Below are 26,473 nucleotides of genomic sequence, written 5' to 3' on the forward strand. Positions count from 1 at the left end.
GCGGCTCACAATCTCCTTTCCCTTCCTCCCCCACAACAGACACCCTGTGAGGTGGGTGGGGCTGGAGAGGGCTCTCACAGCAGCTGCCCTTTCAAGGACAGCTCTGCCAGAGCTATGGTTGACCCAAGGCCATTCCAGCAGGTGCAAGTCGAGGAGTGGGGAATCAAACCCGGTTCTCCCAGATAAGAGTCTGCACACTTAACCACTACACCAAACTGGTTGAGAATGTTTTAAAAAAAGAAAAACCCCTGCTTGCGAAAGATGGAATGCAAGAACTTTACTTTGAAGCAGACTGTGATGAGGAGGGACCGTGGAACATTTGTGAGGAACCTGGACTGTACCATTAAGGCAATCAGTGTAACATTTGTGTCAAGTTAGCTAAGAAAATGTTATGATGCCTTTATGATTCAGGGGCGTCACAGTATTTTCTTTTCTGAATTAACCCCCTATTTTATAGAAGGGTCTGGTGGACTGACGTAGCTCAGCCTATGTCACTGTGGAAAACTAGTGGCAAATCCAGGAACAGACTCTTTCCTTCCACCCCCACGTTTTAGTCCTTCGTTCCGTACCATGCAAAGCCACTCTTTCAGATCAAGGCCTGTGAAGGAAGTATTACCACAACTCAACATCGACCCTCAATAGACAGACAAACTGAGCCAGAGTTTTTTAATTTAGGTTATCTTTACTTCACAGTCTTAGCAAATCAAAACAGAGCCTTGCATTCAAAAGAAGTGCTTCACAGCCATAATATATTAAATAATCTTCCCTGGAATACATACCAATTCTTCAAATAATTATTTCTTTACATCGCTGCAGTTTTAACTAGCAGATTTAGGGGGGAAGTCAGTGCATGAGGTGGAAAGAGAGGCGGCAGGGAGAATGCACAGGTGAGCAACACTTATCAGTTAGAAAGTATTTGGGAAAACCAAACTAAGGACGGCCTTGATTGCCAGGCAAACTAAACCGCATGGTTGGAATTTCAGAACACCCCCCAGGATTTGCATCCTGTCAAAACCCCAAAGCTCTCATCCACACGGCTGTCGTTTGATCCTGCAGCAGTGGCTACTACCCGAGATCAACGCAAATGGGGATATTCTGAACAAACAACTTTGCATCACCATCCCCTGGAAACGCACAAGGTCAGTAATGTCACTCAAAAACAAAATACACAGTTAGGTCAGGGAGGCAAGAATCTAGCACTGCAAAGGCATGCAGTTAAGCCATCCGGCTTTGCCATATTCTTGACAACTGATGATACCACCTTCCAACCCCCGTTAATCTTGGGATGTCTCTGCACCGACAACGGGAAGCAGTTGGCATTCCCTACTGAGTGGAACAGAACCCAGCAATGTGCCTGCAGCTGGAATAAATTAGAATTGTCTCAATCAGTGTTCGAGACCTAGCATCAAAGTGGCTTTGGAAGTAGCCCGAGCTTCCTGCACTGACTCAGTAAGTTAGCAATCCAGAGAGCTGCAATTTCGCACACTTGTACTATTCCCCGTTACAAGATGTCCAGAAAAGATGAAAGAATGTGTACAAGTCAGGCTTTAATTTTATTCCTATATAAATTACAAGCGACACGGATGAAATTGTAGCAGCTTTCTAAGGTCTCTGGGAATGCAGGCAGACTCCTGATTGGAGTGCATAAACCTAAGTACAATAGATTTCTGAGATCTTTGGGAGCCAGATGTGTGCCCGTGGAATACTGTCACAAACACACAAGATGGATCTTTAATATGCTCTCTATTTTCCCCTCTTCCACCATTTGGCGCAGGAAAAACAGGAAGCACAGCACAGTTTTACTACTCAGCTACTTCTCATGCTTTTGCTATGCGTGGCATTCATTAACGTTACAGCTAGAAGGAACCATGGCAAGGCAATCTGCTGTTTGCCTGAAAGAGAAGTAACGACTGTTCAGCTCCATGCAACTAAAGGGGGGGAAGTTCCTATATGGATACTTGGGATAACAATAAAAAAACCCCACATAAAATAAATTCTTGAAACAGTCAAACTATGCACGCTACCTTCTTCCTTAGAAAACCTTTTTAGACATCAGGAAGGAGTTCAGACAACCAATCTGCAAAGTTCACCGTACAGGCTCAGACGCTTTACTGGCCCCAAAGATGCAGCCATCATTTTGCTATAAAGAACAAAATAATCAAGATGCAGAAGTGGCTGGATAGAAATGTTCAAAATTAATGATGCATAGAAGCCACCATATACACATCCTGTGGAAGAAGAGACAGAAAATCTCAGGATCCATAATAGAACCAGCATTCTAAGTACATGCCATTAGGTATTCTTGTCAGGAGGTCAGCGTACTTCCTTTTGCAGAGTTCATGCATTGAAGCTGATCAATAGATCAAAGAGTCGGTTTTTTCCCAGCGTCTCACCATGCAAGAGCTGGTCAACACAACAAGGCGCCAACAATCCTGTTTCACTATCTGTTAGCTGATTTTCAGTTTGAAGAAGTCTTTGCCCAGGAAAGGAGACAAATTGAGAGGAGGAACAAAAATTTCCCTTTGCTATTCGTCAGCATGGAGCACAAGTCATATAGAAGGGAACAGCAGATTCTCAGGTTTATGTATGATAATCCAAGGAACTTTAAAATCTCTTTCCTGATGGCACTCATCTCTACCACTGCTGCTTGTGGAAGTTATATGTACAGGAGGGAGACTAGACTCTCCTTATCACCATCACATCCCCAATCAACATTTAGCCAAATGGAAATAAGGAAGCAATGAAAGGCGGCTGGTTTACTGAGTTTTCTTGTCCTCTGGTGGAAAGTAAGGCGGAGGAGGAGGCTGGTCCTAAAATGAGAGGGAGAGAAGAAATTCATGTAAGAAATCACACAGCTAGAAGTAAATACTGGGGATGTGCACAATTTCACTTGTTAATAACTTCGTTTGTGCATTTTACCAGGATGTGTTCCATGTCTGCATTAGTCAGTTTCAGCAGGATACCTTACTCCAAGTTTCAGTCATATAGAAGACATCCCCATTCTAGATGAAGCAAAGAATTCTATTCTACACTGCCTGCACGAAACATTTCCCTTCCAATCTATCGGGGATGAAATTCTCAGGGACTGCATTTGCATTTATTTCTATTCCACTTTTCTCCCCAGTTGAGACTCAAAGCTGCTTAGAACATAATTCAATGTCTTTCTGCATTTTCTTACAATAACCCTGCCAGGGAGGCTAGGCTGATGTCATGAGCCCTGACGAGGAGGAGCTGGAAGGGTTAACAGACCTGGAAGAGTTGCCAGCCAGTTCCTCAGCTGAACAAACAGCAGCTGGCCCATCAATCACTCTCCAGGCACCAGTGTCAGCTGTGGATGATCAATCTCCTTCCAAACTCTCCTCCTCCCATCTCAAGAGTTCGAAGCAGGCTCCGGAAAGAACTTTCAGAGCGAAGACATGAGGCACGCCGATGCTTCAGATCTCTCAGCCCTGAGTTCTAGCAGAGTCACTGCCACACAGGGAGCAGGCTGATTGAGACTCCCATATAGCTCCCACCCAGGACCTGGTAACCTTGTGGAAGCAACAAGTCTATTCTCTGGCTTGCATCCACGTGTCACGAGCTGGGGCCAGGCCAGGCGAAGTCCAGGGGCAGTCCAAGGTCTGTAACCGGTGAGCAAGAGTGTCCAAGGTGCCAAAGCCAAATCGTCGTCCAGGTATCGTAGGTCAGAGGTTCAGAAGCCGTAGTCAGGGGGTCCAGAAGTCAAGCCAAGGTCAGGAGGTCCAAAGTCAAAAGCCGAAGTGGATGCTAGGACGTCAGGTAGATGACTAGTTGCTTCCACAAAGCCTCCTCCCAAAGCCCACAGCTATATAGCCCTCTGCTGGCTGTTGCCCATTTGGGCTAATTGCTGGCTCTGGGAGGCAGCCAGGATCCTGTTACAACTCAAGCATCCTTGCTCTTAGGAGGGCCAGAATCCTCTCAAAACTCAGGACTCAGGGAGCGTCTTGCTTGTGAGCGTGCCGCCCTCCTCCGATCCCTGAGGTCCTGACGGAGGCGGTCACGCACACGAGCCACCCGAGAGGGCGAGGCAGGGGGGCTGGGATCTTCTTCAGCAGGAGGCAGGGGTACTGGTGCAGGTGGCAGGGGTACAGTTTCCTCGGCTGACTCATCTTCCTCTGCAGGATCCCCAGCACCCATGACACCACGCTCCTTCCTGATCCTGACCTGCTTGATTTCCTTGGCACCCTGACTTTTTGGCTTTTGGACACTGACTTCTGATTCCGGTTTGTGATTCTGCATTGGTGACTTGGCTCCTGCTTGACTTCCTGGACTTTGACCTTGGACTGGCTTTGGACTCCTGCCTGCCTGCGCCCTGAGAATGTAACAGCTGAAAGTCTGTGACATGCCTAAGGTCACCCAGCACACTTCCATGGCAAAAGTGGGGATTTGAACCCCAAGTCTTCCAGGATCCCATTCTAACACTATCTACTTCTACCCCCACAATGGCTCTTGCCCTTTATCCCTCATCCAAGGAATCTACGCTGTCAAACTGCCACAGGGTCCCCGTATTGCCAGCCAATAAAATTCCCTCTTAAAAATCAAGCATGTGGAGAAAAGAGGACAAATCTTTCCTCTGTCCTTCCACTACCAGCCCCTGATATGGGTGGGAATGGAGGCCCATTTTTAAAGGAACGGCAAATGCAATGCACTACGTAAGTGAACACACGCAGGGTTTTCACCATTGTTCTTCTAACCCATCGAACTTCTTGGCTTCCATAATGGAGCAGGCTTGCTTGGAGAAAATTTGCTGAAAAAGTGGGGATCACAAATGGAATGGTGCAGGTTTGACCTCCCTTCACCGGCATACTGTATTTTTTTTTTTTTTGTAAAAATATACTGCCAAAACTATTTTACATATGAATATGAGTAAGGGGGTCTGTCCCCTTGTGGAAACAGAATACATGGTAATGCCAATCAGCGATGATTCTGCATGGCAGAAGCAATAGTTCATTTTCCTTTGTGGATGGTATGCGATGCTTGACAAGCCTCCATTTATTGATTCCCCTCCCTCCCTTTTTTGTTCAATGCTGCTCAGCCCCAGCTGAATAAAAACAGCATCATCTAATGATACGTAACAGAACTTAACCAAATGCTCCTAATTCTTGGCTGTCATTTTACTCGCATTAGTTAGCCTTATGAGGTTAACAAATGAGGCATGAGGCATTATTTGGGTTGCATTTTGATTACGTTCTGAATGCAAATCTCTAGAAAAGACAAAGGCCACCCTCTACACAAAACATTTTGCTCACACTAACAGCAGGATCACACTTGCTACTTCAAACACACTTCACCATGCTAATGAACTTCAAAGCAGCCTTTTAAAACTACCTTGAAAATTACTCCCTCCTTGTTTACTTTGGCTCTTCCATCTCGTTACTTAGCCTGAAGTAGGACATTCAAGAGATTTGTTCTACCATGAGTCCATAGATGGGCCAAAGTCAAGTCACCATCTCCCAGTCCATAAATGGAAATCACCCATTACACAAAGTGTATGATGTTAAGTAGATTTTTTTTTTCTACCAAAAGTGCTACTGAACTATTTAAGCCTGGTGACGGGGTAGAACAAAAAGAAGTCTTGCCGATTTTGTCACAGATGCATTTCACGGGATCTGCTTTCTGCTTCCATTGGCCCCTGGTGCGTCGATTCTTCTTGCTCTCTCCGGCAACATTCACATTTAATTTGGTTTACTCATGGACAGTATTCTTCTACCATACACCGTAACTGGTAAGACAAGACTGGATGGGATATCTAAAAGCAGACTGGTAGATCAGAGCTCGCTTTTCACTCCTAAGACAAAAATCCTTGACACACAGGCGAATGCGCAACACCTACCATGGGCATGTAGACATTGTGTGGGTTGCCTGGGCTGTAATAAGCACTTGCGGCAGCTTCTGCAGCCTTAGCTTCAGCTGTAGAAAAAAATAAGACAGGTCAGGCAGGAGCAGCCATTGATAAGACAAAGACTGAGCAAACACCAGTCTTTGTCTGGCTGCCAGTCATATACTGGATTTGTTACAAAGTGCTGGTTATTACCTTTAAAACCCTATATGGTCGAGGACCTGCCTACCTTAGGGACCGTCTCTCCCCATATGAACCCCAGGGAGCACTGAGATCAGCTGGGAAAAACTTGCTAACTATCCCCGGGCCGAGAGAGGTAAAGCTGCAGAGCACCCGTGATCGGGCTTTCTCTGCTATGGCTCCACGCCTGTGGAACCAGCTCCCAGAGGATACGCGGGCCCTGCGGGAATTCGAACAGTTCCGCAGGGCCCGCAAGACCACCCTCTTTCGATTGGCCTTCACCGACTAAGGGGGAACTGCTAATGAAATTCGCCATCTGTACAATAGCACTAATGTGTTAATTTTTTTAACTTATTGATTTTAGAGTTTTAGCAAAATTTTAATTAATGTGTTAATTAGTTTGTTTAAATAATTGTGAAACTAATGTATTATGTTGTTAGCCGCCCTGAGCCTGCTTCGGTGGGGAGGGCGGGATATAAATAAAACTGACTTGACTTGACCACTATGAGTATGTTACAGTTCCGCAGGTCCCTCTACAGCTTAGATCTCTTTTCAAGCTGTGTGCTGTCCCTTCCGAGCTCCTTGCGGTAGGAAGCATTTGATGCAAAGGCACTGAAGGCTCCCCAGACCACCTTAGAGTCAGCTAGTCTTGAACCTTTTTTTTTTGTTGTTCCAGGAACCAACCATGTTCTCCAGTACCCGGTCTAGGAACGGAGTCAAAGCTGCTCTTAAATGCATCTAAGCAAGTTTTGGCATATGCAGCAAGAGTCTTGACTCTGCATACGACCCTTCCCCACTCAGCAGCAAACACTCAACTACCCTGCATAGTTCTACCACTGGTTGCTCAGTACCACACAGACCCTTTCCTGTCACCAATACTTCCCAACATCTGCTGTCTTAGGTGTGGGAACCTGGATGGCCAAAGTGGCATGGGAGAGACAGATACGAAGTGTTCGTTATGTCCAAGAATGAAGTGGCTGGTATGGCACTCACACAGACGAACAGCTGAATATAGACATACGTCCCTGGGAGGGACGGTGGCTCAGTGGCAGAGCATCTGCTTGGGAAGCAGAAGGTCCCAGGTTCAATCCCTGGCATCTCCAAAAAAGGGTCCAGGCAAACAGGTGTGAAAAACCTCAGCTTGAGACCCTAGAGAGCCGCTGCCAGTCTGAGAAGACAATACTGACTTGATGGACCCAGGGTCTGATTCAGTAGAAGGCAGCTTCATATGTTCATGGAGAGGGACAGTGGCTCAGTGGCAGAGCATCTGCTTGGGAAGCAGAAGGTCCCAGGTTCAATTCCCGGCATCTCCAAAAAAGGGTCCACGCAAACAGGTGTGAAAAACCTCAGCTTGAGACCCTGGAGAGCCGCTGCCAGTCTGAGAAGACAATACTGACTTTGATGGACCAAGGGGGGGTCTGATTCAGTATAAGGCAGCTTCATATGTTCTTCATATGTTCATTCGTTCACAAATCAGTGTGGGTAGGTTTTTTTTTTAATATTGTGGATTTTTAAACATTTTTTTAAAAAAATGTTTGAAAGTTCAGCCTTTTTGGAAACTAGCAATTCGCTTTGTTAATGAAATGCTGGGATGTAATGTACCCGTTGACCCGCATGTTATTCTGATGGGTGAACAGGCTTTGACTGGAGTAGCTCTGTTTAGGATTGCGCTGTTAAAAGGGGCGTGTCGTCCTTTCAGATGTAGCGCTCATCTTGAGCTTACTTACCGCTGCTAAATTTGCAATAGTAGCAAACGCAAAAATGTAGAATCTCCTTGAGAAGATGAATGGCTTCTCTGTATGTGGAATACTGAATTAGGAACTCAGTTAATATATCAAAAGGCCCAGAAAAAAAAATTCACTATTCAAATACATTTAATGAGCACTGAGTATTGTTTGTAATGCCACAGAATAATAAGAGAAAGAGTTCCCTATGCATTTTTATGATGTCTGTTTCTTTCTGTACCTGGGAATAGGAATGTTAGGCTACATATGTTTTATTATATGCATTATATTATTATATTGTGAAACATTCATTTAAAAAACTGTTTGAAAGAAAAAAAGAAAAGATGACTGGGGGAGTGGATGCAAGGAAAGCACTAAACATTCCTTCAGCCAGTTTGGTGTAGTGGTGAAGTGTGCGGACTCTTATCTGGGAGAACCGGGTCTGATTCCCCACTCCTCCACTTGCACCTGCTGGAATGGCCTTGAGTCAGCCATAGCCCTGGCAGAGGTTGTCCTTGAAAGGGCAGCTGCTGTGAGAGCCCTCTCCAGCCCCACCCACCTCACAGGGTGTTTGTTGTGAGGGGGGAAGACATAGGAGATTGTAAGCCGCTCTGAGTCTCTGATTCAGGGAGAAGGGCGGGATATAAATCTGCAATTCTTCTTCTTCTTCTTCTAATGGCATCTCCACATCAAGTAGTAACTTTCTCCACCACAGCTGCTGTTGAGCAGTGGCCCAAGTCTTCCGAGAAGACTCTAGTGCAGCTGTCGCCAATACTTAAAAAGCCCCTCCTTCCAGCTCTTCTCCTATGCTTATTACTCAGTGTTGCCAACAAAACCAATACCTGCACTGCTATTCTGTCCTCGTTAGCCCCAACATGTTCATCCCGGTGGAAAACAGAGCTCACGTCTTTGCCTGGCTCACTGCTCAGCTTCCCCCCCTTTCTTATTAAAATCCTTGATAATCTCCAGACTAGAAGAAAAATCTCTTATTTTGCCTTCTGGATTAATTGGATTTGCGAAATCAGCAGTGAAGAACAACCGTTCCTTTGTCGATGCAATGGGATACTTTATTTATTCAACTTTTAAAACGTCCTCCCCTCAAAACCGTTCTGCTTTCAGAAAGAGATGATTAACATGAAACCGCAGCTGTACCATTTTAAGCAGTTCACTCTCTAAGGGAAAAACAGCACCTTGGCATCGTAGCCTTCCCAAACGTAAGATCTTTTCCTTGAACATTTTTAAAATAAGCAACGATTAGGGCTACTTCAAATGTAGTAAATTTGATGAATGCAGAGATTTCTGAAGTCCTTGCCCTTTTCCTTTCATAATTCAGTTCTGAACTCTGGGCACGCCACGTACCTGCTGGAGTCAAGGGAAGGTCTGGGCCTGATGCAGGTGGCTCCATGGGCCCAGGATAGGGAGGTGGAGGAGGCTGCATGTATCCCATGGCTCCATCTACCGGGGGGCCAGGATAGAACTCTGCTGCAAGGCAAAAAAGACAGATTCACTATAGACACAGGCCCATTATGCACCGACAGCTTACTCCGGAGAATCTGAGTTTGTCTTCGGATTGTGTGCCTGCTGTATGCACCGTTCTTTTTTCCTCTGGTATATTTCTGCAGATTTCTTAATTGGGGTAGGAACGTCACTTGTGCTGGGGGGGGGGGGGTGTGGCACCCAAAGGTTTTCTTTTAAAAATTATGCAATTGTTCTATTCCAATGACGTAGCAGCATCCAGCAATCACCTTCCATTTAAATCCTCACAGTTCAGGTTTAAAGCATGCCTTTTAACATTAGTTCTGGTGAATGAAAGGGAACCAAATGGAACCCCGTCTCAACTCCCTTGATTCCGTCATGGCTCCCAAACATATCACTCTTGCATTTGGGATGCTGTGTGTTGCCATCCCACACCCCACAACTGGCATGCCCTGCCTCTGTTGGCGAGCTCGCTTTCCCTGATCAGCTGGGGTCCCAGCTTGGGCTGATGCATCTCCTCTCCCCACCTCTGCCACACAAACGCACGCTCCCCGAGAGCCTTTGGTGTGCCCCAGGCCTCCTTCACTTCCTCCTTACCTCCTCTCTCCTTCTATGCAGCTCCCCATTCCAGACTGCCCAGGCATCCTTTCTCCATGTGGTTTCCATTAAGTTCTCCACCCCACCTCCACTAAAACTTTCTTTCCCCGGTGGCAGCTGCTGCTCTTACTGCTGCCACTTCTGAACTCTCCTGCACTTGCCAACTTTGAACTGGCCTTTTCTGGTGGTTAAGTGTGCGGACTCTTATCTGGGAGAACTCCTCCACTTGCACCTGCTAGCATGGCCTTGGGTCAGCCATAGCTCTGGCAGAGGTTGTCCTTGAAAGGGCAGCTGCTGGGAGAGCCCTCTCAGCCCCACCCACCTCACAGGGTGTCTGTTGTGGGGGAGGAAGGGAAAGGAGATTGTGAGCCGCTCTGAGACTCTTCGGAGTGGAGAGCGGGATATAAATCCAATGTTTTCATCTACCTCACAGGGTGTCTGTTGTGGGGGAGGAAGGGAAAGGAGAGTGTGAGCCGCTCTGAGACTCTTCGGAGTGGAGGACGGGATATAAATCCAATATCTTCATCTACCTCACAGGGTGTCTGTTGTGGGGGAGGAAGGGAAAGGAGAGTGTGAGCCGCTCTGAGACTCTTCGGAGTGGAGGACGGGATATAAATCCAATATCTTCATCTACCTCACAGGGTGTCTGTTGTGGGGGGGAGGAAGGGAAAGGAGATTGTGAGCCGCTCTGAGACTCTTCGGAGTGGAGGGCGGGATATAAATCCAATATCTTCATCTACCTCACAGGGTATCTGTTGTGGGGGAGGAAGGTAAAGGCGATTGTGAGCCGCTCTGAGGCTCTTCGGAGTGGAGGGCGGGATATAAATCCAATATCTTCATCTACCTCACAGGGTGTCTGTTGTGGGGGAGGAAGGGAAAGGAGATTGCGAGCCGCTCTGAGACTCTTCGGAGTGGAGGGCGGGATATAAATCCAATATCTTCATCTACCTCACAGGGTGTCTGTTGTGGGGGATGAAGATAAAGGAGAGTGTGAGCCGCTCTGAGACTCTTCGGAGTGGAGGGCGGGATATAAATCCAATATCTTCTTCTTCTTCTCTTTCTCTCTCTCCCAATGCCCCTTTCTTTGCAAACCAGTTTCACCACATCCTCAGGTCCCTTCAATGCTGGCCTGCAGCAACTTTGGATTTTTCCCCACCCCTTCTTGCTCCCCTCATTTTCCTCTTCTCTCCCCCCCCCCCCATCCTCACAGCCAGCCAGCCAGCCAGCCTCACACACATTGGCACCCTCCCTCCCTTCTTTCTAATTCTAAAAGACCCTTCATTTCAGTCCCCTCCCCAATCTCTCCTGGTCAATTAAACCAGGAGGATTCTTAAAGCAAGGGGGATGCAAAACGTCAAAGAAAGCCCGATGGACATGCATGGTGAAAGCGAGGGAAAACGCTCATGCATAATAGGCCACTGTTGACCAAGTCAGACCGCAACAAAAGGGTATGTGTTCACATTTCTATAATTCACTCTTAACTGCAGAGAGTTCAACTTCCAAGACTCACCAGGAGGGGGTGGTGGATAAGGATACCCTGCAGGAGGAGAAGGGTACATTCCATTGGCAGCAAGGGGTGGAAAGGTATAACCCCCATTTGGCATGTATGAGTAACCATAAGCTCCGTTGGGGACTTCGCCTCTTGAAGCTGCAAAGCAAAGATAAGCAAATTCTATCAGGCTCAGCTGGCATTCATGTTTCTGTTGTTATTAGGAGTTCTCCTTTACACAGTCTGACAGGTGCAACGTGCCAGCAGGAGATCTAACTGACAGGTCAGGTCACAGTGGCTTTGTCAGCAAGCCGGTTCTGGCTGGTTAAGGACAAGAGGAAAGTACCTGCTGGAGTCAGCAAGATTATGGACTGCCTTGATTGGCTGATGGACATATATAAGGACTGCATTACCTGTGCATAGTCCTCTCACTGGAGAGATAGATGCCGGCGGGGCACTTTGTCGCTGAGGTTGATGTTTGTCACTGCACTAGTAACTACTTTGTATATAGCTTGTAAATACACTGTTTTAATACTAGGTGCAGGTGTCTGGCTCACTTCCTTACCGGAGCTCATTGGTGTACATATCTCATTTCTCACTCTGCACACACACGCACCGACAGTTTCAAGATCCTGACAGTTAAAACTACTATATGACTGCAATTTGGACACACTTGAATTCACTGCTACAGTATACAAAACACAGGGCATACCGAGGGCAAGCTATGCCTTATAAAACGCAATGCAATCTTCCTTAGTTTAGAGCTCCTTCTGGCATGATGCTCAAAGGTGGTATTAAGAATCTGAGATCTGGTACAGAGGGAAAAGAGGATGCTTCCTGTAATGTAATGGTTGCCGACAGGCTTACAGAAAAATAACCTGTCCCTTTCAAAGAGGCTTACTGTATGGAAATGGACCGCTGAAGCTTTTCATGGTAGCAGGTAAATCCCATCGCATGCTAAAGCACACCTCATTAAGCCTTCATTAAAGAGGCAAGACATTTTTCCCCAAGCATTTGGAAACCCTACAGGTAACATGTTCTGACTTTTCCCTAGTGTTAATGCAGGTGGGACTGAGTGAGAATGCCGGGGAAGGGGGAGAAAGACAATGATCAAAATTTATTTATTAAAACATTTATATCCCGTCTTTCCTCATGGTACAAAGGAGCTTACAAGTGTAAAACATTTTCAGTTCAAACCAAAATAAAAGAACAAATCTCAAATCTTCCCCCCCCTTAACAAATGGCTGCCATTCAAACCCCCTCAAACCCCCTTGACAAACAAGTAGGCCTTGCAGCGATTACTGACATTTATTTATTTATTTTAGTATATTTCTATTACTCCCATTCCCCGTAGGGTTCAGGTATGACAAAACAATAAAATACAATAAAAACAATTTTAAAAACAGACAACTCAACAGCGCTCAGAGAAGTTTACCGTATCGTCACCTATGATTTAGCCTGGCCGTCTCACATCATGATATCTCATAGAGATGGCAGGTGAGAATCCATTTTATAGGTGGGCTATAGGGGAGGCCAACCAAATGTGAAGGGGAGCTGGCAAGATATACAATTAGCTTGTGATTGTCAGCTGTCCCATGGAACAATGGCCTATTAACAGAAAATATCTGTTCTGGGAGCTGACTTAGATATTTTTCTCTCCAACGTAGACTAATGGGACACTGTTGACATCATTTCGATTGCAACTTTCCGAAAGCACTGTTCAACCTAACCGCCTAAGATGGAGAGCATCCGATGGTCAGAACACACAGCTGTCTTTTTTAAAGTTTAAAGCAATCGCAAAAGGGGGAAACTGGAATAGAGTTGCGTAGGGAAAGGAGGGAGGGAGAATTGTTTTCTCTCGTTCAGATTTCCTGATATAAATCCTGTCCCCAAACTGCTATTTGCCGCATGGGGAAAAACATACAGGAACTCTGTGTTCCCCCCCATAGACAGAAAACCCTCCTGGCACAACTACCCTGATGTAGGGTTTTTCCCTGTGGAGAGATGCTTGCACTGAGGTCCCCGCACCTTGTCGAGACTGGATTAGATCCTTACGACCAGCAGACCCTTGTCTGAATTTAGCTGAACTGGCTTCCTTATTTTGAATAAAGCTTCAGTACCTTGAGATGCCACCTGAAGCATACGCTGTCCAAATTCAATGGCGCCTCCAGCTGAGAATGTCATTTTGAATGTTACAGATCCTTCCCAACCACCTAGAGAGGAAAAGATGAAATTGTACGCAAGAGCAAAATTAACTTCTATTATCATGAAGGTTGTTCTTGCAATCCCAAGAGTCTTCTCACAAGCAGCACTCGTTAATGTTTGTCTTCCAAGAGTGCTTCTTCGCAAGACACAAAGAACTGTTTCAAAAAGTGCTAGTACAGTTTGTAATGAAGACAACACTCATTTTAATTTAAAAACAGCAATCGTAACTTGGCTAATCTAAATGATTCTGTAAACAAAAAACTTCCTGTTCCAATAAAGAGACGTAGTCTTTAAAATTGTGTAGTATAAAGGGACGGTGGCTCAGTGGTAGAGCATCTGCTTGGGAAGCAGAACGTCCCAGGTTCAATCCCTGGCATCTCCATCTAAAAAGGGTCCAGGCAAATAGGTGTAAAAAACCTCAGCTTGAGACCCTGGAGAGCCGCTGCCAGTCTGAGAAGACAATACTGACTTTGATGGACCAAGGGTCTGATTCAGTAGACGGCAGCTTCATATGTTCCTATGTCCATAGATGGTCATCATTCATTGCTCCTGAAAATCCAGCACCCAGGCTTTACAGTTCCTCATGTACCCACTACTCTCTTTCCAAAACCACACTTACTCCCAAGAAATCCCAAACTCTTACTTCAATACCAAGTTCACAAAAATGGAGCAGGGATATTACAAGTATAAACATTGGCTTAAATTTCTGGTTTGTACTAATATATGATAAATAAAGAATTGTAGCTTACTGAATGTAAAACATGAACAGTCCTTGCCTTGCATTATATATATTAGAAGACTGAAAGAGGAGTGATAAGACTCAGATTTCCTAAAGGTACTTGAATCTGAAACACATCCTGCTGAATGAGGTTAAGGGAAAAACAAAGGACAGCAAAATTCTCTTTGCCAACAACAGGCAAACCAAAATGCCATGTAGATTAAATTTTCCTGCGTCAGCATGGGCTAATTCAGCAAACCAACCTGACAGAAAGTTAGCTACTATTACTGGTTAGCTACTGATCAGTCTGGGCCAACGATGAAATGTGACATTTAAAAAAGAAGTATGGATACATATATCACAAGGATCAAGAAACACTGCTGGATGCCATGACAACCATCATGTTTGCAGCTGTGCTGATTGTTACTGCTGTGGGCTGCCTGGCCCCTTGGCTGACCCTGTTTTTGGTGACTCTAAGAAGATATTGGATTTATATCGCGCCCTCCACTCCGAAGAGTCTCAGAGCGGCTCACAATCTCCTTTCCCTTCCTCCCCCACAACAGACACCCTGTGAGGTAGATGAAGATATTGGATTTATATCCTGCCCTCCACTCCGAAGAGTCTCAGAGCGGCTCACAATCTCCTTTCCCTTCCTCCCCCACAACAGACACCCTGTGAGGTAGATGAAGATATTGGATTTATATCCCGCCCTCCACTCCGAAGAGTCTCAGAGCGGCTCACAATCTCCTTTCCCTTCCTCCCCCACAACAGACACCCTGTGAGGTAGATGAAGATATTGGATTTATATCCCGCCCTCCACTCCGAAGAGTCTCAGAGCGGCTCACAATCTCCTTTCCCTTCCTCCCCCACAACAGTCACCCTGTGAGGTGGGTGGGGCTGGAGAGGGCTCTCACAGCAGCTGCCCTTTCAAGGACAACCTCTGCCAGAGCTCTGGCTGACCCAAGGCCATTCCAGCAGGTGCAAGTGGAGGAGTGGGGAATCAAACCCGGTTCTCCCAGATAAGAGTCCGCACACTTAACCACTACACCAAACTGGCTCTCCACTGACTCTAGGGTTGGCTGGGACAAGCCTAGAGGGCATAGGGGATTCAAAGTCCTGGGCTTGGAGACACATAGCCCATTATAGCCTGCTGGAGCTGACCACAGGTCTTAGCAGGAGCCTTGGGACTACCCCCGAGTTTGGCTGCTGTCCATCATTGGCCTAGTTGACCCAAGTTGCCTCCATGGAAGTGCTGGAGACCACTCTCCCCTCCAAAGGTCTCTGGCATTGCTTGTGTTGGCCTAATGTGGGATGCTGAAGAGAGTTTGGCTATCTGGCTGGTGTACCAACCACCTAGCGTACCAGCGGATACTCTGCCTAGCCTGCTGGAAATGGTGTTGGCCTGGGCCTGAGTTCCCCAGACATATAGTTCTGAGGGATTTTAACATCCATGCAGATGAGGCTGCCTCCACTCAAGCAATGGACCTAGCGTCTTCCATGGCAGCACTGGGGCTCTCTCAGATTGTATTAGATCCCACACATCAAATGGGCTACAGGCTGGATTTGATCTTTAGCATGGGGGTAGATGTGGATCTGACGGCAACTGATGCAGTGCCATGGTCAGACACACACACACCGCCCCCCACCTCCAGCAGACATTATAAATTTGTCCCTGGGGATCCAGTCAGCTACCGCCAAGCATCAAACTTCTTCACCCAAAGGGTGATTAACATGTGGAATTCACTGCCACAGGAGGTGGTGGCGGCCACAAGTATAGCCACCTTCAAGAGGGGGTTAGATAAAAATATGGAGCACAGGTCCATCAGTGGCTATTAGCCACAGTGTGTGTGTATATATATAAATTTTTTTGCCACTGTGTGACACAGAGTGTTGGACTGGATGGGCCACTGGCCTGATCCAACATGGCTTCTCTTATGTTCTTATGTGACACAGAGTGTTAGACTGGATGGGCCATTGGCCTGATTCAACATGGCTTCTCTTATGTTCTTATGTGACACAGAGTGTTGGACTGGATGGGCCACTGGCCTGATCCAACATGGCTTCTCTTATGTTCTTATGTGACACAGAGTGTTGGACTGGATGGGCCACCGGCCTGCTCCAACATGAATTCTCTTATGTTCTTATGTGACACAGAGTGTTGGACTGGATGGGCCACTGGCCTGATCCAACATGGCTTCTCTTATGTTCTTATGTGACACAGAGTGTTGGACTGGATGGGCCACTGGCCTGATCCAACATGGCTTCTCTTATGTTCTTATGTGACACAGAGTGTTGGACTGGATGGGCCACTGGCCTGATCCAACATGGCTTCTCTTACGTTCTTAAACCTTTTGTTTCTGGGCAAGGAAGCTCCTGGGCAATGGTTTCCTGGAGAACACATTACTTGCTCTTATATACATCTCTTATTGGGACCATGCTTAAATTTAGTTTCCGCAATGCTGTAGCTTCAAGAGCTTCCACGCTATTCGCCAGGTCCAAATCAAGCTTCCTTTTGAGAAAACGGGGGTCATTTCTTGATGGGAGAGACAAAGGACTTCTGACAACAGCCTCTCTTTCCAGGACTGAAGAAGCAAACACTATGCGAGCGGCTTTCCAGTTAATGAAGCGGGAGGCCTGCAAGGAGCAGTGCTGCTGGCACAGCCAAGCAAGATAAGACTACTGCCAAGATAAGGCTTTGGCTATAACTGAATGACCCCTCTTAGATGTTCTGAGGCATGGTTTTGTTGCTTGCGTTATGCCATTTAAGGGATGCTAAATGGATGAGATCATTTGGCTGACTTCACTCTCATAAATTGAACGGACTCAGTTTCTGTAACTGCAAAAGTGAAGAACTAGTGGGGTGAACCCTTTCCCTTACGGTTGTGTTATTTAAAAAAAGGTTGTAGGAATGCACAGAAGCTGCAATGATGAACCAGATGTTATAGCAAAGGCTTGAAGGAGATATTGGATTTATATCCCGCCCTCCACTCCGAAGAGTCTCAGAGCGGCTCACAATCTCCTTTCCCTTCCTCCCCCACAACAGACACCCTGTGAGGTAGAGGAAGATATTGTTTATATCCCGCCCTTCACTCCGAAGAGTCTCAGAGGGGCTCACAATCTCCTTTCCCTTCCTCCCCCACAACAGACACCCTGTGAGGTAGATGAAGATATTGGATTTATATCCCACCCTCCACTCCGAAGAGTCTCAGAGCGGCTCACAATCTCCTTTCCCTTCCTCCCCCACAACAGACACCCTGTGAGGTAGATGAAGATATTGGATTTATATCCCGCCCTCCACTCCGAAGAGTCTCAGAGCGGCTCACAATCTCCTTTCCCTTCCTCCCCCACAACAGACACCCTGTGAGGTAGATGAAGATATTGGATTTATATCCCACCCTCCACTCCGAAGAGTCTCAGAGCGGCTCCCAATCTCCTTTCCCTTCCTCCCCCACAACAGACACCCTGTGAGGTAGATGAAGATAATGGATTTATATCCCACCCTCCACTCCGAAGAGTCTCAGAGAGGCTCACAATCTCCTTTACCTTCCTCCCCCACAACAGACACCCTGTGAGGTAGATGAACATATTGGATTTATATCCCGCCCTCCACTCCAAAGAGTCTCAGAGTGGCTCACAATCTCCTTTCCCTTCCTCCCCCACAACAGACACCCTGAGAGGTAGATGAAGATATTGGATTTATATCCCGCCCTCCACTCCGAAGAGTCTCAGAGCGGCTCACAATCTCCTTTCCCTTCCTCCCCCACAACAGACACCCTGTGAGGTAGATGAAGATATTGGATTTATATCCCACCCTCCACTCCAAAGAGTCTCAGAGTGGCTCACAATCTCCTTTCCCTTCCTCCCCCACAACAGACACCCTGAGAGGTAGATGAAGATATTGGATTTATATCCCGCCCTCCACTCCGAAGAGTCTCAGAGCGGCTCACAATCTCCTTTCCCTTCCTCCCCCACAACAGTCACCCTGAGAGGTGGGTGGGGCTGGAGAGGGCCCTCACAGCAGCTGCCCTTTCAAGGACAGAGGCTCAGAGTGGCCTACAATCTCCTTTCCCTTCCTCCCCCACAACAGACAACCTGTGAGGTGGGTGGGGCTGGAGAGGGTTCTCCCGGCAGCTGCCCTTTCAAGGACAACCTCTGCCAGAGCTGTGGCTGACCCAAGGCCATGCTAGCAGGTGCAAGTGGAGGAGTGGGGAATCAAACCTGGTTCTCCCAGATAGGAGTCCGCACACTTAACCACTACACCAAACTTGGATTAAACACGATTACAACAGGACAGAGAAAGACAGACACAAAAGAGAATGCAGTGACTCATCCGCTGCCAGTGTTACGGGCTGAGGGTCTGTCTCCCTGCCTCCCATATCGCCACTTACTACAGGCAATAACACAGGAATAGCAGCAAGACCAATAATGGAAGGTCAACCCAAATACTTTCTTGATCTTATTATTCTTTGCAGAGATATGGCGTTCTCTTGCATTTAACTGTAGAGGGTGGTTTCATGTAGTCAATTTAAGCAACATAAAACATGCTGCTTTCTCACCTTTTTTTTTTTAGCAGCTGAATGTAAGAAATTAAATTATCCATTTGCAGAGCAAACTTGGCATCATCTAATAAAACATGGCGGAAACAGACTCAAGACTGACCCAACAGAACTATTATTAGCCGCGATGCATGATTAACCCAAGCTGTTCGTCAGCATAAGATGGCTCCTAGCACAGTGCACAAAGCAATCCATTCATATTTAGAAATTTATGCCCGGAAGCACAACTGTTCTGGAGCCACACAGAGGAGGGCTTCTGCTCCTTTACCATGCTTGCCAGCTCTCCTGCGGCATCTTGCTGACTGTTGGCAATCAGCTGCTGTGCTAAACAGACCTTTGATCAGAACACGCTGCCATTCTTGTGCCCTTAAGAGAATTACCTGTGACAGCTGGAAACAAAGTTGCCCTATGTTCAAAGGAAGCCAAAACTCTTTGTCATTTCCCCAGTTTCTTTACAATTGTGGAATGTGCCTGTGATACTAAAGGCACGAAAATTGAACAGCTTCTGCAGGGCACATACCTGCTGCCTCTGCCTTCACGGAACCCTTGATGTAATTTGCTCCAAAAACCGGCTGCTTAATCTCACAGTCTTTCATCAAATAAAAGGGCATCATGAAAGACTGCATTAGATCTTTTCCTTTAGACACAAAGATTACCTGCAGGGGAAAGAGGACACGACGATCAAAGCGTACTTAGAAAACAAAGTTAAAAGTTACGGCGAGAAGGCAAACCCCGAAAAACAAAACTAAAATCTGGCAATGCGGAGCTTCTATATCACGTATCCCCTAGAATGGCAACAAGCCTCTCAACCAATACTATAAAACAGCAGTTCCGTTCTAGAAACCCATGTTAACGACCACTACTTTCTGTCTTTTTGCAGAAAGGCTCATTGTTCCCATTCGGGTTTAATTGCTATAGGAAGCAAATATGCACCTCTTGAAAAATCTATCCATCACTGCTCTTATAAATAGCAGGAGCCATGCCTCTCTATCAGCATTGTTTTTCTTCCATTCCACTCCACTATTTGGTACACAGGTAGATAGGCTCCAATTTGGGCCCAAAGCCCCACCTTAATTTGAAACGTACAGGAAAGAGGGTGCTGGAAAAAGTCATGTGATCTGATAACAGGTCACATGCTTCTTTTCAGTCTTGACCCACCTAGTTTCAAAAAGTAACAGAAAGGCCATTTCCCCACCTGGCCGTAGCTTGGTGGAACTCTCTGCCAAGTAACATACCTTGCCTGATCTATTGGTCCTGAAGGGCACATAAGGCAGAGATATTCTGACAGGCTTTTGATTGAGCCTGGGGACAGGTTTTTTTTACATCTGCCTGGCACCCTCCTCTCCCACCCATGACTGAATACTAGCACATCTATCATGTTTTAAAAGGCTTACATGTTCTGAATGTTTTAAATATTATGTTTTTATGGTTTTAACTTGTTTAAAATGCATTGAATCTAACTGTTGTGATCCGCCCTGAGCCCCGCACAAGCAAGGAAGGGCAGTTTAAAAAAAAAATCTAAATAAATAGTTGGAGGGGACAAAAAGAGATGCTCAGGTTGGGCTCTCAAACACACAACCTTCATAAGAAGGTGGTAAATAACTGCCATGTATATACGATCACCTAACTGAAAAGCCAGCCACCTTTTCGTCAGAGAAAACATTTAAAAATAATAAATCAGCCATTCTATTCCCAGCATTCTGTTCCCACCAATCACTCAAGTTCTACCAGGAAAGAAATTTCCTAGAGTTTTAAGAATGAATTATTGCTGCTTCCACGATGATGATGATATTGGATTTATATCCCGCCCTCCACTCCGAAGAGTCTCAGAGCGGCTCACCATCTCCTTTATCTTCCTCCCCCACAACAGACACCCTGCGAGGTGCATGGGGCTGAGAGGGCTCTCACAGCAGCTGCTCTTTCAAGGACAGAGCCTCAGAGCGGCCTACAATCTCCTTTCCCTTCCTCCCCCACAACAGACACCCTGGGAGGTGGGCGAGGCTGGAGAGGGCTCTCACAGCAGCTGCCCTTTCAAGGACAGAGCCTCAGAGCGGCCTACAATCTCCTTTCCCTTCCTCCCCCACAACAGACACCCTGGGAGGTGGGCGAGGCTGGAGAGGGCTCTCACAGCAGCTGCCCTTTCAAGGGCAGCCTCTGCCAGAGCTGTGGCTGACCCAAGGCCATGCTAGCAGCTGCAAGTGAAGGAGTGAGGAATCAAACCTGGTTCTCCCAGATAAGAGTCTGCACACTTAACCACTACACCAAACTGGCTCTCTGAGACTTCCCCCTATTCGTACTGGATTTATACACATAATGTGCCTGTCTACTTACGCGATATGGGGTCAGGAAGACACTCCCTTTCTTGGTCCCTTTGAAGACATCTGGCATATGCTCCATATCATGGAATGTCATTTCAACGTGATTATAATTCATCAAAACGCTACGTACAAAGAAAAGAGGCAAGTTACTTGGATTTATTCCTCAGCAATGGCTTATATATAGTACTGGTAACACCCTCATTCAGCCCAGGTCGAAGAGCAGCCCATGGGCAATTTGTGTAGAGACCTATACATCTTCACAGTGATCAGATGTATCCTTCCTTCTGTTCATGTTGCTAAATACATGTCACCAAAATGATACTTGATAGGTAGGTTAATCAAAGCTCTGTGAGCTAACCGAAGCTGAAGGAGAGCCAGCACAAAACTGACATTCCATGTCATTGGCACAATGGTGGGGATGGGTGGGGGAGTTGCAGGAAAGCCAGGATTCTTGATGTAGCCAGGACTTCTCAACCTGAACTGCCAGTTTATCAACCTGATATACCGAGAAGTTATTAGCAGAAGTACATATAATGACCGGAGGCCTGTACAAAACAACAGCCTCCATACTCTTGCAGCACTCTACAGGAATGCCATACAGTTTTTACTTTCAGGATTGACTACTTCCAATATATCAAAGCCTAAATTTGATTTCAAAAATAGATAAAAAAATAAGCAACAATGAATTCACAGAGCACTTCAACTATCCTTGGTTCTCTGCTCAACTACAAGACTGACTGGGGCAGCACACTCTGAACATCTGGTTTCTCCCTTCAGCATGGGCAAATCAGAGAGCAAGAAATGAGCTGGAGGGGAAGGAAGACATAGGTAGCAGCCTTTTCTGTGCTTTCTGTGCTCTGTGGGAAATTGTCAAATGTATGTGTCCTTAGTGTGCAAACTGCTCCACAATTTCCCCAACCGCTTGGAAACACTAGGAGTGGGGCAGGGAACCCCTAGGGTGGAGAAAAGTAGCAAAATGGCCAGTTGCCAACTCTCCATGGGAGCCCCAGAGATGTCCAGGAAGCTTCCTAGTGACACAGGAGGGAGGTTAAGAGGCTGTCCCGCCTAACCAGAGCCCAAGACAGGGACAGTGCTGGCAACCATACCTGGAGGCAGTGGAGCAGAACCGCTCCTTCAGGTCAGCATACCAGGAAGGGGCAGGCAGAGCTGAGGACCACCAGCTGCCACAGGCCTGGTCAGCCACATACATATTGATATTACCAAGAGCTAAAGGCAATTGGTTCCAAATTGTGGGAAATTAGAGGCCAGCATTAATCACTTCTAATCCTTAAAGAAACTCAGAAAAGGCTGTGAAACATTAAACAAGAAGTGATCTACAATGCTCAGGCATGACAAGAGTGTGAAACCCTATACAAGGAGTAACCAAGAAAGCTAGATGAAGCTAGAATACAATGTCACTATAGTAGGCCATTTGGATCCCCTCACAAGCTAGAAGAGAGCTTCTCAACTGCTCATGATTCATACTATTCCATACACCCCAGTTCCTGCTTCTTGTCCCTTTGAATTTACTATACGGCTGCCAGCTCCGGCCATGCCTTTACAGCGATCTGCTGTCTGTATACTGCTCCCTCACTGTTCCTTAGTTTGCTTCTGCTTCTCCTATTACCATGCATCTTGCTTCTCCTGTTTCCTGTATATTGCTCCCTCCCTACTACTCATGTTGCTTCTGCTTCTTCTGTTTCTAAGAGATCATGTGTGCAGAGACCATGTTACTTCTGCACCAAAGTTTGGCTTAAATCTGCACAGACTACTATGGTCTACAGTTATTTATTTATGTTATGATTTATATCCCGCCCTTCCCACCGAGTGGCTCAGGGCGGCTTACAACATAGAATCCCACATAAATATAATTTAAACATTTAAACCATTAAAATAATTAAAACATTTAAAACATTAAGAGCAGCAGAAGTCTAATAGAACTACATTTAGTTTCTTGTGCCAGTTAGTTATAGGCCAGCCGGAAGAGGGTTGTCTTACAGGCCCTGCGGAACTGGGCGAGGTCCCGCAGGGTCCTCACCTCTTCCGGCAGCTGGTTCCACCAGGAAGGGGCCACAACAGAAAAGGCCCGGTGCCTAGTAGATTTTAAGCGGGCTTCTTTTGGCCCGGGGATAACAAGGAGGTTTTGAGTTCCCGATCTCAGTATTCTCTGGGGAACATGTGGGGAGAGACGGTCCTTCAGGTAGGCAGGTCCTAGGCCATATAGGGCTTTAAAGGTAATAACCAGCACCCTTCAGCATGGGTAAATCAGAGAGCCAAATGCTGGATATGAAGTAACTTTGGAAAACAACTTGATCTAGGAGAAAATAAAAACAAAACAAAAAAGATAATCCCCTGCACAAGCACCAGTCGTTTCCAACTCTGGGGTGACATCGCATCACGGCGTTTTCACAGCAGACTTTCTATGGGATGGTTTGCCTTCCCCAGTCGTGGTTTACACTTTACTCCCAGCAAGCTGAGGACTCATTTTACCGACCTTGTAAGGATGGAAGGCTGAGTCAACCTTGAGCCAGCTATCTTAACCCAGCTTCCGCCGGGATTGAAACTCAAGTCATGAGCAGAGCTTGGACTGCAATACTGCAGCTTGCCACTCTGTGCCACGGGGATCTTAAACAAAAGAATATATAAGGCAAACAAAATGAATGTATAAACTTCACGTCTACCCCACCTTTCTCCCCAACAGGGGCCTAAAAGCAACTGATGTTTCTCCTCTCCTCCATTTTATCCTCACAGAAACCTTGTGAGGTAGTTCAAGACCACCTGGCAAGCATCCATAGTGGAGAGGGGGGATGTTAGCCTGGGGCTCTCAGATCCTAGGCCAACACTAACTACTATATTGGCTCTCAAGAGTGGAGCTCACACGTTCCCAGGCAGCATTCCTTCAATTAGCAGTTGCTGAGGATCTAAAACAATCCCCAGAGAATGACCATCACCATCATACCTTACTTACTTACTTAGGGGAGGGACAGTAGCTCAGTGGCAGAGCATCTGCTTGGGAAGCAGAAAGTCCCAGGTTCAATCCCTGGCATCTCCAAAAAAGGGTCCAGGCAAATAGGTGTGAAAAACCTCAGCTGGAGACCCTGGAGAGCTGCTGCCAGTCTGAGTAGACAATACTGACTTTGATGGACCGAGGGTCTGATTCAGTAGAAGGCAGCTTCATATGTTCATATTAGGGGAGGGACGGTGGCTCAGTGGTAGAGCATCTGCTTGGGAAGCAGAAGGTCCCAGGTTCAATCCCCAGCATCCCCAACTAAAAGGGTCCAGGCAAATAGATGTGAAAAACCTCAGCTTGAGACCCTGGAGAGCCGCTACCAGTCTGAGTAGACAATACTGACTTTGATGGACCGAGGGTCTGATTCAGTAGAAGGCAGCTTCATATGTTCATATTAGGGGAGGGATGGTGGCTCAGTGGTAGAGCATCTGCTTGGGAAGCAGAAGGTCCCAGGTTCAATCCCCAGCATCCCCAACTAAAAGGGTCCAGACAAATAGATGTGAAAAACCTCAGCTTGAGACCCTGGAGAGCTGCTACCAGTCTGAGTAGACAATACTGACTTTGATGGACCAAGGGTCTGATTCAGTGGAAGGCAGCTTCATATGTTCATATGTTTACTTATTTCCCAGAAGTAACTAGTTAGCATTGAGGGGCAGTGCTAGCTTCAATGGATGAAGGCCAATCCAGTAAAACGAGATACAGTACACGAAATACAGACAGAGGGAAAGTGCTGTTTGGGTTAATTTATCACTTACCGAGGAAGTGACTTATGAGTATTTCTCAACACTGACATACTTCTTAAAGGTATCCCGTAGCTCACCTGCTGGTTTTCTGCTTTTTTAACTATTTCTGCTTAAATATCGCTGAGGTTCTTTGCAAACCACCCCATGAACCTCTTAAAACTACAGGAACGGGACAAAAATAAATGAATGCTACACACGCATATGAACATATGAAACTGCCTTCTACTGAATCAGACCCTGGGTCCATCAAAGTCAGTATTGTCTTCAGACTGGCAGCGGCTCTCCAGGGTCTCCAGCTGAGGTTTGTCACACCTATTTGCCTGGACCCTCTTTTGGAGATGCCGGGGATTGAACCTGGGACCTTCTGCTTCCCAAGCAGATGCTCTACCACTGAGCCACCATCCCTCCCCTGATATGAACACATGAAGCTGCCTTATACTGAATCAGACCCTGGGTCCACCAAAGTCAGTACTGTCTACTCAGACTGGTAGCGGCTCTCCAGGGTCTCCAGCTGAGGTTTGTCACACCTATTTGCCTGGACCCTCTTTTGGAGATGCCAGGGATTGAACCTGAGACCTTCTGCTTACCAAGCAGATGCTCTACCACTGAGCCACCATCCCTCCCTATACTGACACGCGATGGAAAGGAGTGCAATTTGCGAGGGAGGGATTAGGGGCTAGCGAATGAACACGCCCACTGCCAAAGCACACAAAGGTGCATGCCAGACGGGGGAAGGGAGGCAGATTTAAGGTCCACCCAGTCTCATCCCACCCCTCTGCAAGGGGCATCTCATGGTGGAAGGATTCGCTTGCAATAATTCGAGGGAGGAAAGCCCAGTGTCGCCCTGCAAACAGAGCCGTGCGCTGCAACAACAGACGGGCGACAAGCGCCGCTTCCCCTCGGCCGGCTCCTCACCTCTCACTGTTATTGACGATAACTCCACCCTCCTCCGAATTATTCCTGTTTAACGCCATATTCGCGGAGCTGTTCCGGCCGAACGCAGCAGATTGAGGTTGCGAAGCTTACACCGCGCAGGCGCAGCGATGAATTTCCGGCATCATTCAACTCCGGGCAATGCAGAAACCGAGGATGTGCAAACGTGAGATGTGCATGATGGGAAATGTAGTTTATGGTGCTAAAGTAAGGCCGCCGTAGACTGTGCTTTCGATCGGCCCTAATGCGCTGTATGGGGGGGGGGGGGGGGGTTGGGACAGAGAGGGAGAATAGGAAATAGAAATATCGTTCGATAATACGGTTGCCAAGTCCAATTCAAGAAATATCTGGGGACTTTGGGGGTGGAGCCAGGAAACATTAGGGGTGGAGCCGAGATCAAGGCTGTGACAAGCATCATTGAACTCCAAAGGGAGTTTTGGTCATCACATTTCAAGGGACCGCACATCTTTTTAATGCCTTCCTTCCATAGGAAATAATGGATAGGGGCACCTTCTTTGGGGGCTCATAGAATTGGACCCCCTGGTCCAATCGTTTTGAAACTTAGGGAGTATTTTGAGGAGAGCCACTGGATACTATACTGAAAATCTGGTGCCTCTACCTCAAAAAATAGGGCCCCCGGAGCCCCAGATACCCGTGGATAAATTCT

The 26,473-nt window shown here is 46.8% G+C and overlaps 1 protein-coding gene across 3 annotated transcripts; it reads right to left on the bottom strand.

The window, feature by feature from the left end:
• Positions 1-662: 662 nt before the first annotated feature.
• Positions 663-25,951, bottom strand: WBP2 (WW domain binding protein 2). Of its 3 annotated transcripts, none has more exons than XM_060252185.1 (8): positions 25,789-25,951; positions 21,134-21,242; positions 19,323-19,458; positions 13,444-13,536; positions 11,345-11,482; positions 9,121-9,243; positions 5,852-5,928; positions 663-2,810 (listed from the first exon to the last, which is right to left on the bottom strand). In XM_060252185.1, exons 1-8 carry the CDS (start codon positions 25,845-25,847, stop codon positions 2,757-2,759), a joined length of 789 nt encoding a protein of 262 aa, XP_060108168.1. In that variant the 5' UTR covers positions 25,848-25,951; the 3' UTR covers positions 663-2,756. The 3 variants fall into 3 exon arrangements, with proteins under 3 accessions (XP_060108168.1, XP_060108169.1, XP_060108170.1); XM_060252186.1 differs by having other exon boundaries at positions 9,121-9,240; positions 25,789-25,936; XM_060252187.1 differs by having other exon boundaries at positions 663-2,804; positions 25,789-25,910.
• Positions 25,952-26,473: the final 522 nt, after the last annotated feature.

This window comes from Heteronotia binoei, chromosome 13 (genome assembly GCF_032191835.1).
Source record: "Heteronotia binoei isolate CCM8104 ecotype False Entrance Well chromosome 13, APGP_CSIRO_Hbin_v1, whole genome shotgun sequence".
In the NCBI taxonomy this organism is placed as follows: domain Eukaryota; kingdom Metazoa; phylum Chordata; class Lepidosauria; order Squamata; family Gekkonidae; genus Heteronotia; species Heteronotia binoei.

Excerpts from the sequence above, each read along its gene's own strand:
- WBP2 (XM_060252185.1), bottom strand. The coding sequence starts at position 25,847 with ATGGCGTTAAACAGGAATAATTCGGAGGAGGGTGGAGTTATCGTCAAT. Across the intron at positions 5,929-9,120 it reads CCTTCCCTTGACTCCAGCAG|CTGAAGCTAAGGCTGCAGAA; the intron begins GTACGTGGCGTG and ends TTTTTTCTACAG. Across the intron at positions 2,811-5,851 it reads ACAATGTCTACATGCCCATG|GACCAGCCTCCTCCTCCGCC; the intron begins GTAGGTGTTGCG and ends CTCTCATTTTAG.